Genomic DNA, 21,258 nt, shown 5'->3' on the forward strand with positions numbered 1-21,258 from the left:
TGTAATGCTGTTTCAATGAAATCCCCCAAATGCCTGCGCAATCGCAGTTCCTCCAATAACGTGACACATTAATCTATTACGTTGTCTATCCCCGTCGGGCAGAACTAAAGCTAATGAAATTTGTCGCTACAGTACAAGCATATCGTAACGCTAGAAAGAAACAGTAACCTACACCATGTAATTGCGCTGTAACATCCAGAATCTTACAAATTATTATGTACATCAGCGCCATGCAGGCCATTACTTAACACGCTCACGCTGACAGATCTGCGGTTACTATGCTACAAGGGTGCACCCTACCCGCGTACCCATCAATGGTCAGTGACAGCCAACAGTTGATGGTACATCTAGAGTGAACGTGTTAACAAACTATTCGTTAAAAGCCACGTTCTATGAACCCAAATCCCCTGCACAGACTGAACGGATCTTTACGCCGAACGTGTGTGGCGATGCCTCCGCTTTGTACATTGGGGGACTGTCTAACGACTCGGTGTGGAGTTTGAGATGGAGATGAGGTGTTCATGCTGTTTCCAGTTCTGTGTGGCATTTACAAATTGTTCACGTGGGGAATGATGGTTAGGTGATGGGAACGAATGATTCCAGTCATCGAGTCACTGTACAAGGTATATCGATCATTGTTCGGTCAACGTTGTTCTGAATATTGTGTGACGCTGGTGTATGACATACCCGCATCTTCGAATGCTCTCCAATTGAGTGGCATTCAGCTTCTTCGGTTTTCCGTACTTCTCCTTCTGAAAGCTTTACAAAAATCGTTAGAAAATACCAGACACAAATGAACAGTATGCTGAAAACGAGGCGCCAATCGGGGCTTCAATGTGTGTTCTTATATCGTTCGAATCGTTTGTATCGTATTCTTTTTTTTTTTCACAAGTGTCTCCTTGTGCTCTCGCAGGTACATGCATGATTTTATCTTTCTACGTTTATTTCTTTTGACGCTTGTTATAGGACAATTGGTATCCTACGGTTCTACGAACAAAAGTACACCCTGAGACCATCACGAGTAATGGAAAAGATATTGTTCTACCACGAGTGTATTTCCTATGCCCTAAAGAGACTAGCATTTGCACTGTTAGAGATTCCGTCAAGCCTTGTCAACAAATATTTCTGAACATTAGTAAATAGTCACGAGTTTTCATATACTGTGCACAAAGAAGTCGCTAAATGACTAACTCTAAGGAACACAATTACTACTGTATTGTGTCTTGAAGCAGCTTTAAGGAAGGACTGAACGTCATTAGTCCATAAGTTGCAGCCACAACTCACGCCGCCATTACAAAATTTCTTCCAATTCTTTATCAATTTCAACAGCGACGCAGCCGAGAAAAGTATCTTAAACCCTATCGACGGAAACACTTCCTCCACCGTCTTTGATATATTATTCATCCACCTGAGCCACTCGCAAACAAGCTCCGCCAATTCTTTTCATCGGGACACTTCTACAATGAAATTCATGTTACGCTTGGCCAGCACCTCTATCCTAACTGGCCCCAAAAATCCTACTGCTTTCATTCCGCTTGTACGCATCATCCCTGGACATTGCAACTTCTGGATTAAGGACGTGGTAGAGCTCAAGGCTCCGTCACTCTACTAGCTATCTACGAAGGCAGAGGGGGCGCTGTGGGTCTCGTTGCACGGGAGGACCTACCCTCGTTTACTGATGCTCTCCAGCTGCTTCTTGGTCAGCCTTCTGGGCTCACCCTTGCTGTCCACGGCGACAGAATCCAGCTCGTCGAAGCTCGGCGCGACGAAGAGGTCCCTCAAGTGGTGCTTCTTCCTGGCGAGCGTGTCCTCCCCTTCCGTGCACGTGGACAGAGGCGGCGGTAGGACAATGGGGAACGTCCTCCAGTGGTAGAGGAACTGCTGCGCAACCTCTTTGATGTTGTGCACCAACGCCTCGACCTCGGCTGGAGCACCCCGCAGGTGCGACGTGTCGAACTCCACCGGCTCTTTCTGCAAGCACGTTTCTAGGTACAGTGGCCATTGGTGTCCTGCTCAGAGTACACCGAGCCTCCAAGAGGGAGAGCAAAAGCTATTCTTCGTCACAAACCTCAGGCTCTACTGAAGGGCGATGTTAAGTCTACATCTTCAAATTAAATCTAGCTATTCGTTTCAAGAACACAGTAGCACCTTCCCCTACTTCGTCGCGCTACCCTTACCACCGGCAGAGGAAGGTGCAAAGAATATTGAAAGACTTGAGAAGCGAAAGCTGATACCACAGAGATCAGGTCGCAGGCAGCACACGTATCCTAAATTATCCGAAAGACCTCTCCTCCAACGAAGTACCTACACCGAGCCCCAACACTGTTCTTCCCCCATTCTCAAATCTTCCTCGGCCACTCCAAGTGAACGGCGAGACGCTCCCGGTTGCTCGTGCACCCGTTTTCTAAGCTACAATCGTCCTTTACGCTCTGAAACCGTCGCCCGGTTCCAAATTGGCTAATTAACGTTAGAGCCGCGGCTGGTCTTCCCAGTTTCTGCACTGCAAGCCCGCGGTACAATGTAAGTTATCTCTGGCGCAGGATGGAAGAACCTAACGAGCTCCCGTTTCCGCGGCTCTCGGAGCGGGCTCCCCGATAGCGTCTGCTAAGCTCGCCTATTCCAAACGACGGGGGCGAGCCGCGTTACCTCGGGCTGGAGTCCATCGCCGTTGGGTCGGTGGTACGGTTGCTGGGCGTAGGCCTGGTGATTCGGTCCCGTGTTGGCGGAGTTGGCGGAAGCGGAGTTCAAGTTGTGGGGCATCTCGCGCGTGAAAAGCGTGCGCGGCGGCTGGGGTCAGCTGCCCCGTATCCCGACTATCTCCTCATACACCATGCTGCTGGTCGCCACCATTTATCATTCCACGCCCTGCACAAGTGAATTAAACGTTACTCGCGTCCCCTGACCCTCGGCGACTCCGCCACGAAACGGTTAGGCGCTCCGGCGCACCGCTCTCAGCGAAACCCCCAGGATGTTTGCTCCGAGCGAGCTGTATTCAAAGCCTCTAAAACTTTTCTGTGACTTATTAAATTTGCTGTGATACATGGGAGCGGTGCGCTTGTCTTCTAAACATTTCAGGGCGTTTGATAATATGCGTTAGGAAGGGGTATCTCTCGAATAGACACTTTATCCTTTGGGTACTAGTAATTTGAACGTTCGCGCAAGCCGCGTGCGGGACTGCTCAATTTCTATCTCTTAAGCATAGGCGCTGAACGCCCATGGGCGTTCTCCGCACGTACTGTATGGGTCGACTGAAGGAATATGTGTAATCAAAGGGTTAAAAGGGTATCTACGCGATAAGTTTCTACTGTATTGGCTCTGAAGATTGTGGATTGCAGAGGGGAGAGACTGAAGAAGCTACTGGCTGTTATTTGTCTTGAAACGAGGTCCACTATTGCTAGTTCCTTGGAACGTTGGTAATAGGAGGAGGACCTTCGGCGTCCTGAATCGATTACCCAGCGAGACATTTCCTTCGGGAGCGTCGCGACGATGGAATAGGATTTTTCTCCCACTGGGATGGAAATGAACGAAAGGTGAGGCATTTCACAGTGACGAACGTGATCGTTCGACTTGTACCGGGGGCTTCCAGCTGAATGCAGCCTCCCATTAAACGATTATACCCCATTTAAACGATTAACATTCTGAGCATTCCAGTTCTTGCCCGAGCTGGCCAGCATGCGCGCCGAGCGAAGTCGACTTTTACGCGGAACACGCGTTACACAGCCTTCCCTTGCGGAATCCACATTCTTCCCATCCTCGATCCCCCCTCCGATTTCGAGAGACTTTCCTCTGTTTAATTAATCGCCTTGTTAAACAGCCTCGCGTGATACCAGTTAATTTGCTACCTTCTCCGCCTTTTACGCGGGAATTATTATTTACGCCTTTTACACACCTCGCGGCGAGATCCGTGCTACGATCAATAACAATATCAATTCGCCTACTGAGAACAATTTAACCCTTTGACAGTTTATCTAGTGCGAGGCAGAAAAATGGTACTTGTAAAAAAAATTGTGTCTACTTTTTATCACAAACGGAGATATTTTAGAACATAATGTATACATTTTTCAAACCGGAATTTGAAATTATATTAGACTGTCTAAGGGTTAATATTCTTACTAACAAACTTGGCCACTTGGTTCGCCAAAATTATTTTCTTTAATAAATTAGTTAATTCGTCTGTTTATTTTTTTTTACTCGTTTAATTAAAGAGAAAGGATTATTATGATTCCGGAGATGTTCGTGTATGGTGGTTATTGTGTGCAGCTTTATTTCCCGCCGTCCCTGCAGCGATTTTAAACGAGGAAGCTATTTTTGCGCCACAGCGAGCACGAATCGGGCAATCGACGCGTGAGACGAATATCATATCTAATTTTCACGAGCTCTGAAATTCGAACGTTGCATAAAGCGATGCACGTAGGCCGCGCCGGTGCAACGAGACGACCGGAGCTTCACAATGGAGCTGCGCGACGCGCACCCCTCTTTATGCATCGCGAGTTTTTCTCTGTGCACTCCGATGCACGCGTGCAAGGTGTCCTCGCGTGTCGTTTCCTTGTAACTTTACACCGCGTGACGCTTCTTTCTCGATAACAACGGAAAACCGAAAACCGTTTTTACTCAACTTTAATGGCACCAAGGAGCGAGCCAATCTGTCGAATTTGAATAGTAATAAGAAAAATCGTTTTATGCTTTTCTCGGCCATTCTGAAGTCGGTTTGATCTTTTTTAAATTTTATTTAATTTGCATATTTTTATCAGTTGATAGAATGTGAAAGTCAGTGCAATGAGCGAAGAGCACTATTTGCAAAGGGACAAGCTTACGATGCCTTAAGAGGTGATTCTCGTCTAACAGCCCCAAAAGTAACTGATGTTTAAGAATTTTTTTTGAGATATCTGTTGGTCATATTGAATTGAACTCTTTTGGGATATATGGAGGCATCTTTAAACTTGTAGAAAATATTTTTTTTATGGCGATCCTTCTTGTTATTTATTAATTACTGCATATGATTGCAAAAAATAGAAGTTTCTTAAAGTTAGATAGTTTACGCTGGTATTGGTCCACTTTAAAGAAGGAAAATGAAAAGTGGAAAGAGTTATAGTGTTTGAAAGAAAAACTTGTTTCCTGCGACCTCATTTTTATTCTTTATATTGCCGAAAAAAGTATTATAACTAAAAACTAAAATTACATTTTCGGTACAATACCTGGAGAAATGTATAATGAATAAAATGAGCTTTATTTGAAATTGATCAGTCAATTACTTTTTGAGTTATCCGAGACGCCATCATCGTCGAAGAGACTCCACAATAATTATTAAATAACAAGAAGGATCGCCATAAAAAAAATATTTTCTATAAGTTTAAAGATGCCTCCTTATATCCCAAAATAGTTTAATGCAATAATAACAATAGCTTTTTAAAAAAAAAATAATAAATTTCGGGAGCTGTTACACGAGAATCCTCCCTTAAGTAGGGTAAAACCCCTAAATCGCCATAAAAGGATCGCCATAAAAAAATATTTTCTACAAGTTTAAAGATGCCTCCTTATAACCCAAAATAGTTTAATGCAATAACAATAGCTTTTTAAAAAAAAAATAATAAATTTCGGGAGCTGTTACACGAGAATCCTCCCTTAAGTAGGGTAAAACCCCTAAATCGCCATAAAAGGATCGCCATAAAAAAATATTTTCTACAAGTTTAAAGATGCCTCCTTATAACCCAAAATAGTTTAATGCAATAACAATAGCTTTTTAAAAAAAAAATAATAAATTTCGGGAGCTGTTACACGAGAATCCTCCCTTAAGTAGGGTAAAACCCCTAAATCGCCATAAAAGGATCGCCATAAAAAAATATTTTCTACAAGTTTAAAGATGCCTCCTTATAACCCAAAATAGTTTAATGCAATAACAATAGCTTTTTAAAAAAAAAATAATAAATTTCGGGAGCTGTTACACGAGAATCCTCCCTTAAGTAGGGTAAAACCCCTAAATCGCCATAAAAGGATCGCCATAAAAAAATATTTTCTACAAGTTTAAAGATGCCTCCTTATAACCCAAAATAGTTTAATGCAATAACAATAGCTTTTTAAAAAAAAAATAATAAATTTCGGGAGCTGTTACACGAGAATCCCCCCTTAAGTAGGGTAAAACCCCTAAATGGCTTTGTTATCAGTGAACTTGAAACCAAATTTTTAACACAACCTCATAACTTTCGAGCACACCAAAAATTTGAAGTATTGTAAAACATGCTCCAAAAATAATAGTTATTAAAAATCTAATTTTAGTTGATATTAATTTATTATTTAATAATGGGTAATGTCTTCATGTAATTGTAATTTCTTAAGAAATTAAAATAATTGAGTTAAGAAGTGGGATATTATAAGGATTATATTTATTAATTGAGATAGGAGGTCAATTTATACCAACTTCGATTCTAGAGATAATTGAGCTGTGAAAATATTTTTCTTTCGCAAGTGTTAGGATGAAAAATTGAACAATTCTTATATTTAATGTTTTGTTCCATCTAGCATTTTTACAAGAATAAAAGTAATTCCTTTTTAACTAAAAAAGGAATTGTTCCTCTCGTTGTAATCAGAATTTTCGGGTTGGGAAAGTTTCCTTGTCAGTGATAAGAGGCATTGATAGGTTCGTTCGGTTTGCTTGGAGTTTCCAGTGTCGATTAACTTCATCGCAGAGAATCAAGGTCATTATCCATGGCACGACCGCAAACAATTTCGAGAAACTTGTTTCCAGCGTCTGGATCTAATTTCTAGAACACTTGACCTCGTCGGGCTGCGGTAGTCACGAGCTGCAATCAACTATAGAAAATGAAATACGACCTCTCCAACGCTGATTTATTCCAAGTTCCGCGGCGGCTCGCGTGATCAAAGTGAAAACTTAATTTCAGCCGGTCTTTGGGGATCGTCGGGTATAGATTTCGAAAGAAATTTTTAAAAAACCCTCTGCACGTTGCTTTGGAAAAAAAAAATAGCAAGTCACAAAAGTGGGGGAAAGGAAGATCAAACTGTGAACGATAATAAAAATCAGATGGGTGTCAAAATTAATTAGGGGGTTGCTAAAATATGACAACGCTACCAAGAAAATAATCAAAGCCTAACGAGACTCCACGATTTTGATCTACTACCCCGCATAAGCCAAAGAACTTCATCTTACTTCATATCCATCAATAAAGCTGCACGTACCATTCAAAGATTTCATTCATAATTTTGAAAACTCAGTAAACAGTTGAATAATTTGAAAAAGATCGAGAAGTGTGGACGTCAAGGTTTTATGTAGAAACATGAATTAAATATTCTTCTTCGTTAGATGGGATCCTGCAGAGACTCTGCAGTAACTCATTATCTCCACCTCTGAGCGTTTGAAAAAAGGGAAAAAAGTGGAAAAAAGCGGAGCTTTGCCAGGAGCAAATTGCAATGAAGATGCATCCAGATGGAGGACACATCAAGGGGATGGTTTTTCGAAGGCCACCCTTCCCTCCTCTTTTATTAGCGCCCGATGGCCCTCTACCAAGGGCGTTCGCAGACTTTTTTTCCAGGGGGGCAACAAAATATAGTAATAAAGAAGCAACCCTGGCGGTGACATCGACGAATCGGATGATGAAGCACTCGGTGCCAATGGAGTAGCCCTCTTCATTTTTTGAACCCATTTGTAGTGCGGATTTATTTAAAATTTTAAAAATATTAACTGATTTAGTATAAACTGAATAGAGATCAGTTTTTAAAAATAAGCGATTTTTTCTCACGAGCCAGGAGGGGGTAACTGCCTCTTTCGCCCTCCTTTACCGGACGCCTCTAACGCTAGAACGTTCGTGGAGATTCCGCGAGGGAGGAACGGGGGTGGTCGCGAAGATTCAGCGGGAAAGAATATTTACGACTCCGCTCGAATGCGTTCCAAGTAGGTTGTCGAGCTCTGTGGCACGCTGGCTTTTGACCCACTTCGGAGCTTGCAAGCTCTCGTAACCTTAAAACACCGCTGCTATTCCAGTTCGAGCTTCTAATACGATGCACGCGCTCGATCGCCACCACTTTGGCGTGCTTGCATGCGATCCCGCGACATGGCCGAGCATATGCTCAGCAATCCTAATTAATCTGCTTTCATGCGGCGGGGATAATTAATGGGGCAATTTTAATTGATAGCGTATGCAGACAGTTTGATGTTTGATAAAAGTACCATGCGTTTAACGAATCTGCGGCGGGGATTGGAGAATCTTATGAAGGTGTAGTTTCCCTTGCATTTGCTTTGGATGAAGAAGAATGTAACGCGGGGTTGCAAGGATATAACACTTATAGTTAACGGGGGTTGAAAACGATTATGACATCGGCTTCGGTTTCCGAAACAGTTATAAGATCCGAAATATTCTTGAAACAGTTACGAGTAGTGTTCCTGATTTCTCTAGATTTCTTGTTTCTCGAGAAATCAGAAATGAGATCATATTTCTTGAGAATTCTCGAGAAATTGAAAAAAATATTGGAAAAATTATATTTTTGGAATAATGTTGTTAATATTTATCAAAAACACAAGAAAACTTTAACTAAATGAGTATTCCTGTCTAATTTATACAAAACTTGTGTAAATGAAAAAACAGATATTAAATATAATTGGTAAATTTATTTATTTAATACAAAATTTGTACAAAGCGAAACATTACTTTTTGCTTTTAAAATTTATTTTTAAATAGCACAAATGCGTCTAATGTAGCGTCAGCGAATCTATTTGTTTTGTGTGGCAAAATCTGTTACTGTTATATTTTGATTCTGTTGATATATATATATATATATATATATATATATATATATATATATATATATAACGTCAAAATGCGTCTTTTGACCCTTTTGGAAGAAATTCTGGATCATGCAAAAATTTTATACGGGATACAATAGTCTTATCTCCTCTTTGCTATAATTCTTCTTTAATAGCCACAAGAAACTCATTAGGTACTTAATTCAGTATACAAATTTTCTAAATTTTTAAATAAAAATTTAAGAGCACCTTCAGTAGTTAATAATATCCAATCTTTTGTACTGTGATTTTCTATTGGAATTCATATAGGTTTTAATGTTATTAATAAGATGTATTATAAATTGTAGATCTGCTTATACGTTCGCGATTAACCAGTAATACATTCATTTACGAAAATAAATGAGATTTATAATATTTGTCCTAGACTTAAGTTTCTCGAGAAATTATAGTATTTCTCGAGAAATAAGAAATAAGCAATTATAAAATTTCTCGAGAAATTCTCGAGAAAGCATTCTCGAGAAGGAACACTAGTTACGAGTGAAAAAGGTTCTCCTCTGTAACGGCTTCGGCTTCTGGTTCTACAGAACCAATATTATATCGGATCCATAAATAATTGACCGCATACCAGTGAATTAGGCAAAGAAAAGTCAATTAGAAATTTAACCATTATTATATGTTTATAAATGGAGTGTAGTTGCACTTTTAATATCCTATATTTTTAGTTACGCGTATTAAGCAAACATTAATAAATACAATTCTTATTAAAAGTATGCGGTCATTTACTGGGCTTCTACACGTTTCCCATTTTATAATTTTTTTTTTAAATTACGATAAGAATAAGTAATTATTTTTATAGAAATTTTAAGAAAAATAAATTTAAATTCAATTTCAACAGTTGTTTTGTTGTTATACATAAATATATTCAAGTATTAATCTCAAAGGTCCATAGATTCAACAATTCGGTCATTCAATGGTTGGTTTACCCTACATTAAACTCTCTAAACCGATACATACTGTGGCCCGATGGAAAGAAGTCGTTTGAAATGTCACAGGGGCAAGAGGGGTTCTTCGCTCGCATTGGCTCCCGCCGCCCGTGTCCCGTTTGCTTACTTCGTATTCGTCGACGGGATATACTATTAAGTATATATAGGGATATACTATTCGGACCCTAGAGTTTTTCGACCGACTTCTTTCCATCGGGGCACCGTAAAACCGATATATAACTGTTATGGAACCGATATACAGAAGGTGGCCAAATTATTATACTCAAAAAATTTTCGTCAATTTTTGGGATCATTTTAAAATGAATTTAATACGATTAAAAAAAATCTTATATTAGGCAACTAAAGGTTCTGAAAGGAAACTTTCTTAGCTTTCCAAAACACTCAGGAAAAATTTTCTACGATCATGAGTTCGCAAGTTATAGGTGTTCAAAGTGAGAAGTCCCCTTTTTCTTTGATCGCGAATAACTCGGTCAATAAAAATCATACAACAAAACCAAAAAAACGAAATTAAAGAGAAATTGTTGCTCTATAAGATCTCTGCGTTGGATTTACCGGGAAAAAAAATTTGAAACTTCGTTTCCTGCGCTTCATCTTCATCAAACAGTATCACAATGGATGAAAAAAATTGAGTCCTCGATTAAAAAAAACTAGAAAGATCAAGCGTTAAAATGCGTTTTTTAAATATTTTTTGCGACCATTTTTCGCAAAGATACAGCCATTTCATTGCTTAAACTTACAAAATCTCAAACCTTTTTGTTTGAGTATAATAATTTGGCTACCCTCTGGTAATATTAGTTCTGTAGAACCGAAATTTTGGTTCCTTATAACAGTTATTCAGAATATCGGTTCTTCATAATTGTTTCAGTGAGAACAGATATATATATCTAACACTTTGAAACAGTTCTTTTCGGACCCGTTTCAACACCTGACAGTTAGTTATGCAGTGAAGAAAAATATGAGCTTTAAACTTTCCTCTGACTTCTCCTCGTAATTCAAAAGTATTGCCACGCATTTAAATTTCAATTATATAAGTTGCAACTCTTCATTGAATAAAAGTGCTGTTGACGTTAAATAAGAAAATATTTCCACCACTCTCGACTGCTTGCAACCCCCTGGAAGAATAACTTCACGGATGGCGTTCTATCGACCCAATCGCACCATAGTTTTGCATGCCCCGAAAGTCCAAGGCTTAATTGAAGGTGCCGATGCAGGTCAATTGATCCGGATAAAAATTCACTCGCGCCGATTCGATAACTCGCGCGTGATGGGCGCGCGAAGTCTGATTCCTTGGTCGAGTTGCGTGCCATCGGGCAGTAGAGATGCAAATGCTAATGAATGCGGCCCATTCATGGATTCGCGACAGACAAACGGGGCGCACAGCTCGCCTCGGGAAAAATGTTGAAACTACGGTCCCGGGGGAAATGGTTTGGCAACGATTTCCCTTTGAAACGCGAGCCCTACTGTTCCAAGAATGCCAGCGCGTTCGCGGTACGATTTCTCCCCTCGTATTAATATTCATAGATCTCTCCGCGTATTTCTGCATCCCCTCTGTCCTCCATTTCGCGCGCTTCATCTTGCAAGCCCGGGTCCAAGTCGGAAAGTTGAGTAATGGTTGGTTTCTGATTGGAAGTGGTATTGCAAATTCTGAGGTTGCATAATACAATGTAGAGACATAAGCGGAGCCTTAGTAATTCAGTCTTGGTACATCGAGGTCTGCTTAATTCGAGGTGCCATTCCGACGATGTTAAGGTCAGTGCCGTACTAATAATTTCAGCTAACCCAGATAGTCCAGTGAAATTAGACGGAAATATGGCCAAGCTGGGGAATAATTTCCAGCAATCTAGGTACATTTTTGTATGGGTGTTTATTTCGTCGCGTCAAACAATACGTCGAAAGTCCCCATCGATCCGATATGTGCTAACAGTTTTACAGACGGTCACAGGTAAAAAAACAGGTCACAAAGTTTCATAATTTTTTGAATTTCCGGGTTCGGGATCTTCCCCTGTCAAAAGTACGAAGGTTGAAACTTTGTCAGCGGGTAAAGGACCCAATTATTGTCAACTTAAGGATGAACTTCAGTAACATTAAGAACGAGCATATCTTTGAAAATTGGAGGAATGCATTTTTCTGCAATACCACTTTTCTGTAAAACCCCCCGCAAAATTTTAGAAAAATTGATTAGGTAGTTTTTAAATTATTTAACTTTTAATTTAACATGTACCTCTTCTTTGGGAAAATGCAATATTGAGAAATATAACTACAAAAGCAAGATTGAAATAATATGCCAAAGTTTCTGCAATCTTGTGTCCAGAAAGATCAAGCACTGACCTAAATTGTCACAAGAATTCTGTACAATTGATTAATAACCTTGGAAATTGATTAACTTTTGGCTACGATTGTCACTGAAATTCTACCTTAAAAATTGACTCTGACATTGTTGCACAGTTTTTGTATTTATTGACCAAAAGTATAATTTTGCTATTTGTTTATTACTAGCGTCCCCGCCTCGGATTCGCCCGAAATATTAGCGTGACTGATTCATAATCTGTAATCTACAATCTGTAAACTCGACACCCCTCAGCCACTTATTCCCGCCGCGGTACTATTTCGCAAGCGAGAAGCGCTCGCTCGCTCGGTCGCCGCCTAGCGGTGGCGTCGCGATCTACTATTATTTAAAAATCATTATTTAATTATTTAAAAAAAAAATAAAAACGTTAGAACTTTCGTCTCGCCAAGACGAACAAAAATGATGTAACACATTTGTGGGTACAGTTCATATTTACTGAGAAACCGCATTTCAAAGTATGCAACTTCAATTTTATACAATAGTATAGATAGATATAGATATAGATTATTTACGGCCGATTTCTTCACTTCCAGATATCTGCCAGTCAGAGTTATCTGGCAGATATCTGGCACATGCCTATTTCTTCACCTCCAGTCTCGAGTTATCTGCCAGTTATCCTCCGCTCAATTTGACTAGAGGTTCGGGCACCGGATAACTGCTGGAACTGCCAGTTAGTGCGTTTTTGCAGTAGTAGGGGAAGTAGGATATGTGAAACAGAGAACAGAGTTATGCTTGTGGACTGTTCTGGACCCCATTGTATAGTTTGCGGCGCCAAGCGATTTTAGTTTTGTTGAAAAAGCCGCTTCGACGAGAAAATCGTTTCGAAATGGAAGTGATGATGAATATTAACATTTTCGAACATTTAGAGGAAGAAGAGGCCTACTTTACTCCTACTTATCTAAAGCTAAATTTCTAACAGTAACATAGGGAAAATAAAAGTAAAATGTCATTATTAAAAACCACGGTTCTTTATTTGTAACAGTTTATACTCTTTTATTTTTAATTCTGCTTATAAATTTTTAATGGTTGATTCGTTTATTTTTTTTGCCTTCGCCATCATCTATTGCCAATTTATGAATAACTTTTTTGCTTCCGATTCATCGATTACTAATTGTTTCTGCAATTGTAATAGTTCCTCCTTTAGCTTTAACAGATTTTCACAATTTTTTCCCATATTAGTTTTTTTTTGTTGTCGATCCTTCGACACGTGACTCAGCAAAAATGAATGACAGCTTCGCAATGAAGTTGTCGCTTTACCTTTTTTTGCGGCGTTGCCGCGTCAACCGTTCAGCCAGTTAACCATAGGATCCAAAAGCGTGAAGAAACACGCGCTACTGCCATCTGGCGGATAGCATCTAGCTGGCCGCTAGCTAACCGGGTCTTTGTACAGAGATGAAGAAATCGGGCGTTAATATGTATAGTTGAAGAAAAAAATGTTCGCGACTCTCAAACCCTCTATTTTTATTTGTAAATTCATTGATTTAAAAAAAATATGTCGGGAGCTATTACTGCCACCCTTAAAACGTGGTCGATGGAATTACTGACACCCCAATTATTGCCACCTAGCCAAATACTGTTAACCTCATTTTAAGGTGATGTCGTTTCAAGTACATGATCAACTATGACAGTAATACCAAAATACTTGAAACATTTGTACCAATCACTGTCACCCAATTATTAAAAAAAAACACTTAACGAATCGTTGAATTCCGATCGTTATGACTTTCTATAATGCTTCTATTATCTAAAACATGTTTTGTTATGTTGTTTGTTTGTTTTTATTGTTTTTCCTGTGTTTTAAGCAGGATGGCGTTTCAAGTTTATTTTTGCTTATATTGCCCAACGAACTATAGTCACACATTTTTTTTTATCCCTCCTCTCTCCTTCGGGTCCCAGCAGTAGCAGCGCACCCGGAGAAAGGTGGTGTCTCCCATCTTTTCCCAGTACACCGCCCCATGATGCTTAACTTCGGTGATCTAACGAGAACCGGTGTTTTCCATCACGGCTACGGCCGCTGGTCTGTTTTGTTATGTTAATAGCTTAAATATTAGAATTACAGCATTCTCTTTAACGCCCTGATTTCTCTTTCGCTAGTAAGGAAGTCATGGTTTTCACCCTCCTAACATTCGCTTAAAACTTTTGATCGTCTTACCCAAATTAACGAAGAAAAAAATGAAGTGCTGCTTTTTGTATCTTATATATAACAATTTCAATTATACGCTAAATTTTTTTTGTGTATCATTTCACAAGGTTTATTCGTTATTTTATGTAAAACAGTTTAGAGTGTCAGTAACTGGTTCCTTTACCCTACACGAAAATGGTAACTCCTGCGAAAGAAACTCATACAACCTTTTTTGTAGACAATTTCCTAAGCTACAAGTTTCACAATAACTATTTTTGCCATAGAACCGGTAGATAACGAGATATTCGTGAAAAACTGTTTCTTTACACCTGCGGTGAGAGATGCGAGGGTGATACTAAAATGTACGTCTAAGTAAACTAAACAAAATAATGTTTATTAGAAGAGATGCAACACGCAACCGTCTGTGTAAAAATTGCGATCAGACAAAAGCCCCAACCGCTCAAGACGCTCACTTGTAACCGAATGCCTGGTGAACGGTCGCATTTCTTCCGATTCCGAAGAAAACGCATACCGTAAGCGAAACCAGGAAAAACCTCGAGTGACAAAACAGGGGAGGTTTCGTCTCCTGGCAAAGTCCAAACACCAAGGCCAAAACCCTTCGATTCAACTTTACGACCCCGTGCCTGGTCGCCTTCTGCTCCGCTCGAAGACCAAAGCTTACGCACGCCACAGGCCGTCTGTAAATTTTGTCATCGCATTGTTTAGAACGACGACATGGCCCATACAAAATTGTAGCTTACTGGAAGTTCTTCCCCAAATCCTAATCACACTGGACCATGACCTGCGCATTTCACTTCCTCCTCTATCTAGCAATAGTTTGCTTTTCAACAAGTTTCCTCTTGCACCAACTTTGCTACCCACGTGCGCTTCAGCGCGAGTGTTTCTGGCACACAGCGAACTTGCCAAAGGCCCGTTACAGTAGAAAGTAAAGGTCCCGTCAACAGATTGATGGGAACCGAAGAAGAGACGGATAGGCGCATTCGATGGGCGATGAAGGGGACCGCGGCGATCGAGGGCTTCGCCGTTAAAACGTGCAATCCCACCGGATGTGGACGACGGTAATGGGAGTGTCGCAGGTGTGCATGTATCGCCGCAGATTGGATAATGAGCCCTTAACTACGTAACGGGACGCCCGCACACGGTACAGGCCACGCGGGCAGAGTGGGAACGAGCGAGAAGGAAGTGTCGACGGTATACCATCAGCGGCGAGAGCGGGAGCTGAGAGGAATAGTAACGCGTCGGGCGCATTGAAAGAGCAGGCTGGATTTTAAAGTGTCGCTTCCACAGCGACGATTTCAGACTCCCCTTCCCTCCGGACAGCCGAGGCGTTTGTAACTTCACAGCGATATGGGACGATCGTTTGGGAAAAGCGTTTCACCGATCGAGTGTTCCCGGAGAATGCCTTGGCTACGTACCCCGAAGACAACCCTCTGGGCGTCTCGTTTGAGTCTCCGGGGGGGTTGAATAGGGAAGTATGTTGGGGTCTATGTACTTTCTTGGATAAGGTATTCAGATGTCTGGGTTAGGTACTATTTAGGTGGTTGGGGGTGATGTTTTGGAAGAAGGAAATGGTTCTTGGAGAAGATTGATGGTGGAATAGTGGGCCTTTGGGGGGAAACTTTTGGGTTCAGAAGAAGTTTCGTTGTGGTAGAGATCTGTAATATTGTGAGGCGGTAGATTCTCTAAGTACTATTTCAATGCCTCGTGCAACGTGGTAGGGGTGGGTATTTATAATTATTTATAATGAAGAAGGTGGACAGAGGTTCGAGAACAAGGTTGTCGGAAGAACGGCAGGAAAGGCATCATTGGTTTCCCTGTAGGAATCTTCTCTCTCTTCCAGTTGATATGGCGCTCGCCCCCCAGGGGTGAGTTCGAGGGTCGATACCACGGAATCGAGTTTAGGCACGCACACTCAAACACGTCCTGGTACTTATTCCACAAAAAGGGTACAAACAGGGTGGCAGGAAGGTTTTCGAGGGACTTAGTCCTCGGAAGCTTCTATTTCTCCATGAACCGACTGGAATAAGACTTAAGTATTTCTTCCGTTTACCCAATAGCAACCCCCGTAACTCTCCTTAGATGAAATATAAAAATGCTTTGGGATAGATGATAATTACTGTGTCAACCAAAAATGCTGGGTATATCACGAAGGGAATTATAGAATTGACGATGATGTGTAAAATTCTATTAACCCTTAACCGGTGGCGTGGAGTCTGGAAGACTTCTGCAGACTTATTTTTTCTATATTTTCATTCGATTTGTTTTTAAACATGCGGTGTCACGAAGACAACTTTCACTGGTTTTGAACAAAAAAACGCAAACGTATCTTTTGAAATATGTAATAATGTGACTAATAATTCGAATATATGTTAAAAATAAATTCAGACCTCACAATGTCAAATTAATAAAGAGGAGTCAGTCTGTGAGACTCCACGTCACCGTTTATGTCACATAGTGGGACGTCACCGGATAAAGGTTAAGAAACGTAACGAGGGTGAATTAATTACAATTTGCTCAATCAAATATTCTGATACACATTTTTCCCGGAACCTGTGCTATCAGAAACTCTTCCACGTTCGACAGAAACTTTCCCAACGACGAGCTCTCGGGCCCAAGAGATTTTTATCGTTCCCAGGCCAGAGTATGCGTCATCCGGGGAGAACACTCGGGGTAGAAAAGTTATCGAGAGAATTGCAGGGAGGAATTCCTTCTCTTTCCCAGCCTGTGCGTCTGCAGGGTAGAAACCACTTCAGACGCTAGCGCGCCAGTCCTTTAGACGAGGAAGATGTCGTCATCCCTCCCCATGAGTCAGACGAGTGTCCAGACGAAACGCGAAAACGAGTCTTGCCACTATCGCGAGCATCCTCATTAATTCATTCCTAATGCACGATTCGCGCGATTTCGAATCAGCATTCCCTGTTCCTACCTACACCGCGAGTATTCCCGCGCCGAGAACCTCTCTAGACAACTACACTTCGAGGTTTCAAATTGGAACCGTGAAGAGTGGTGATAAAAATAGATTGCAATGTTTAATTACAGAAAAGTAGAATTGAGGATTTTTCAGAAAAAGGGTGCAGTTTTTTAGTTATGTTTGGTGCACGTTTGATGCAATCCGATAACAAATGAGCGATTTATTGCAAATAATTAAAAATAGAAACATTAATATTAATATTTTTATTATATAATATTTCACTTTAAAAATAGAAATAAAAACTTATCAACTCAATAACTAGGAGATACTTATTGTGTGAAAATATTGTGTTCTCTTTTTAATGTTAACTCAAACAATCTATATATCTATATATATATTTTTATTATACAATATTTCACTTTAAAAATAGAAATAAAAACTTATCAACTCAATAACTAGGAGATACTTATTGTGTGAAAATATTGTGTTCTCTTTTTAATGTTAACTCCTAGTTATTGAGTTGATAAGTTTTTATTTCTATTTTTAAAGTGAAATATTGTATAATAAAAATATTAATATTACTGTTTCTATTTTTAATTAATTGCAATAAATCGCTCATTTGTTATCGGATATATATATATATATTCGATAACAAATATATATATATATAAAATTCAAATCAAATACCACTGATAATCACGATTTCTCAGAAACCACTGATCCAATGACCATGAAATTTGGTAGATAGGTTCTTCCCGGCCCCTAGGTACTCGCTAAGAAATATTTTAAAAAAAACTCCCTCCCTTTCACCGAAAAACCATATATAATATAATGTATATATAGGTTATGTACGTTACTGCAACAGACCGGAGTGTGGTTCGCGCCTCGACCGCGAGGCGGCCACAAGCGTCGCGAGCGTACTCGCGGGCGAAAATTCGACGAGACCAAGGTATTAAGTAGCAGCACCGATCGCTTATCCCAGTTACTTTGGAATTTTTACATTTACTATATTTTCCTTCTGTTTTCTTTTTTTGCTTAACAGAGAAGAGAGTTTTTATTTTCGCTTGCCCCAGTTACTTTTAAATTTTTATATTTATTATTATTACAGTTTTCCTTCTGTTTTTTTTCTGCTATAAGAGAGCAGAAACTTTTTAATGTATATATATAAAAGAAGAAGTCCTGACTGACTGACTCAGAGTTAGGACCGATGGGGCCGCAGTGAATGGAGGGGGAAACACCTACAGGAGTGGTGGTTATGTAGCTGTTTCCCCCTCCATCACTGCGGCCCCATCGCTCCTAACTCTGAACTGACTGACTCATCAACGCCCAGCTCAAACCGTTTAACCTAGGAACGTGAAATTTGGAAGGTACATTGTTTTTATGACGTAGGCGTCCACTAAGGAAGGATTTTTAGAAATTCCGTCCCCAAAGGGATGCAAAGGGGTAAAATGTATTTTCTCGGATTTCTTAATATCTCTTAAACCCGATTAGATATCAACTTGGTTTCTACTTACAAAGCTTACCCACACAAATGCCTAAAAAAATTCAGGATTTTGCCCTAATCAACCTCTAAAGGGGTGGTGACTTTTTACAGAGGGGTGAAATTTATTTTCATGGAGCCCTTAATATCTATTAGGCCCGAAGCGAAGCGCAGGTATATTTTGCTAGTAATTTTATGAACCATTTTATCGAATTTACTCGAAGTTGGTAAAGATCAAGCTGCACTCCTTTTGCTACAAGATCCTCAATTACAGTAGGTGGAAGGAAAGTTTAAACTGTGAACGGCGAGACAGAATTATATTAGAACGGTGCAAAGGTTCGTTTTATCAAAAGTCGAAACATATTACTTCTTTTAATCACAGTATTTTTCTTGGCTATCTATGACTTTTCCGCACTTCTCTGGTAAAAGTACAAATACATAGCCGCAGTGAGAAAATATTTCCGTATACCTAACTGACCTAACACAGAGCTCACGAGTTTTTGCGCTTAGAATATAGATTATGGGGTTGCCAGAATATAATACTCAAAGCCTAGTATTCAGCTGTACAGTAGGGTGGCTTTTATTTACACTTGGTGAATTTTTTTCTCCAGATTTTCTTTGCGACACCCTTCAGAATAGTTCCAAATAATAAAAAAAATTGTATAAAGTTTGAACCCGATCGAATAACGGGAAAAGGTGTCCCGGGTTCTTGAACATTTAAATAATTATTTAACAGCTCACAAAGTCGATTTTATAAAATATCCTCCAAGTCATTGATTACATTAAAAAATATGTCAAACAAAAGTTGTAGATTCAGACAAGGAGTATCTTTTATGTTCTATTACTATTTCTCGTGCGACAAACGGTTTTTGGAAAAAGTCCGAAAAACTGGAAAAACGAACAATTTTATTTTTCAAATTTTTAAAGTTTAAACCCTTCTCGAACACTTTTCATTTATAAAGGCGAAAAAAATGTAATTTTTATTTTCGATGACTATTCTTTAAATCGACTAAATTAATATTCTATCAAATCGATTTTGTGAGCTGTTAAATAATTATTTAAATGTTCAAGGGCCCAGGGGTACCTTTTCCCGTTATCCAACCGGGCTCAAACTTTACACAGATATATTTTAGTATTATTTGGAACTATTCTGAGGGGTGCCGAATAAGGATGAAAATTGCTGATTTCGGGAATTTCGCGATTTTCGACCTTATTCTGCGATCTTTAAACGTGCGTAGCTGAGAGCAACTTTAACCGATTTAGATGGAATTTTAGCATGTATAGAAACTTAGTTCAATCCACAAACAGTTTTTTTTTAATTTTCATTACAAGCTCAAAAAAAAAAAATTGAAAAAAAAAACGACCTTCACTATTTTCACCGCTATTCCGACCAGTTGAAATTTTTTTCAAAACGAGGAAACACGTCACTTAGAAAACTAAATAATTCCGCTAGCTTCTAAAAAAAATTCAAGTCGTTTGGACCAATTTTAAAAAAGTTATGCGATTTTAAAGAGTGTCAACTTACTTTCCGATGCGACTGTAAGAACCACCCTACTATGTGTACAGTTACGCAGAAATATAAATATATGGGTTTCAAAATTTCCTTTCACAAAAATGTTCATCATTCCAGCTTATTTTCCCACAACATTGTCTTCCAATGAAATCTTCAGTCACTATTAACCCACGCCACAACAGTATTCCTAATCCTGTCCTATTAGATTTAGAACTTCCACCAGAAAAATAGATCAAGCTCCTCTGATTCAGTCTCGCAACAAAAACTAATTGCCGTAGTACATATACTTCCACGAATCAATCAACGAATCGATCACCGAAATCCACTCCCCTCCCCCGGCGTTTCAATCATCCGAACCCTACATCTGTTTGGCGTTTGCAAATTGGATACTAGGCGAGTGGCAAACAAGCGGGTCTCCCTTCGTCGCAGAATTACGAATTTCATTCCCTGCCGCCTCTATGCCTTCGATTTCCCATTCGAGCCGATAAGACGTGCCTTGCCAATGGCTCGATAAAGAGAGACCTGATAACAGGCCTCGTAAAGCCTCTCCTCGGCCTCAAATAGAATCGACGCGGCTGCTAAACGATCGATCCATCTTCCCTTTCGTCTGCTGGATGGAAAATCAGCGGGCTCTGTGTCTGAGTCGCGGGAATCACGGTCGCGTAGCTGGATGGGGAGCATTGTTGCGTGTTTCGCTGTTATTAAAATGCTCTTGGGAGAGGATTCGAGCTGTATCGGCCATCGAGGGCCTGCCCCTTTGGCGGAGTCGAGTAATCGTCGGTGATAACGAGAGCACCGCTGCTCCAGATAGGGAGGATTCGTTATCGGAAGCATCCACGGCCTACCCCTTTGCATTTCCACGATAGCGTGACCCGTATTTTCATTTCTGCACCTCGAGAGCCTTCTGGCTCAGACCTAGAACTTCGGGATTCGAAGGGAGGTGATTAATAGGGTGCTGTATCGAGCAGCTTTTAATTATCCATCGGGGGTTGGAGGGGGGTGTAATATTCTACAGGTACCGAATCTTGGTTTCTCTTTCTTTTCTTCTGTTATTAGCATTGTTGGCAAATTCGTATCGAGACGACATTGATTTGTTTCTATGGATCAA

The 21,258-nt window shown here is 40.1% G+C and overlaps 1 protein-coding gene across 5 annotated transcripts in view; it reads right to left on the reverse strand.

Annotated features, from left to right (window-relative positions):
• Positions 1-21,258, reverse strand: part of LOC143375482 (uncharacterized) — a 57,105-nt gene that overhangs the window by 8,027 nt on the left and 27,820 nt on the right. For 2 of the 5 annotated variants that reach the window (XM_076824638.1, XM_076824639.1), the window contains exons 2-4: positions 2,647-2,865; positions 1,667-1,971; positions 688-759 (exon numbers count right to left, since the gene is read on the reverse strand). In XM_076824638.1, the coding sequence (XP_076680753.1) occupies positions 688-759; positions 1,667-1,971; positions 2,647-2,760 (491 nt within the window). In that variant the 5' untranslated portion in view covers positions 2,761-2,865. The other 3 variants (XM_076824640.1, XM_076824641.1, XM_076824642.1) reach the window with 3 other exon arrangements.

The sequence above is a fragment of the Andrena cerasifolii genome, chromosome 12 (assembly GCF_050908995.1).
Source record: "Andrena cerasifolii isolate SP2316 chromosome 12, iyAndCera1_principal, whole genome shotgun sequence".
Lineage (NCBI taxonomy): Eukaryota > Metazoa > Arthropoda > Insecta > Hymenoptera > Andrenidae > Andrena > Andrena cerasifolii.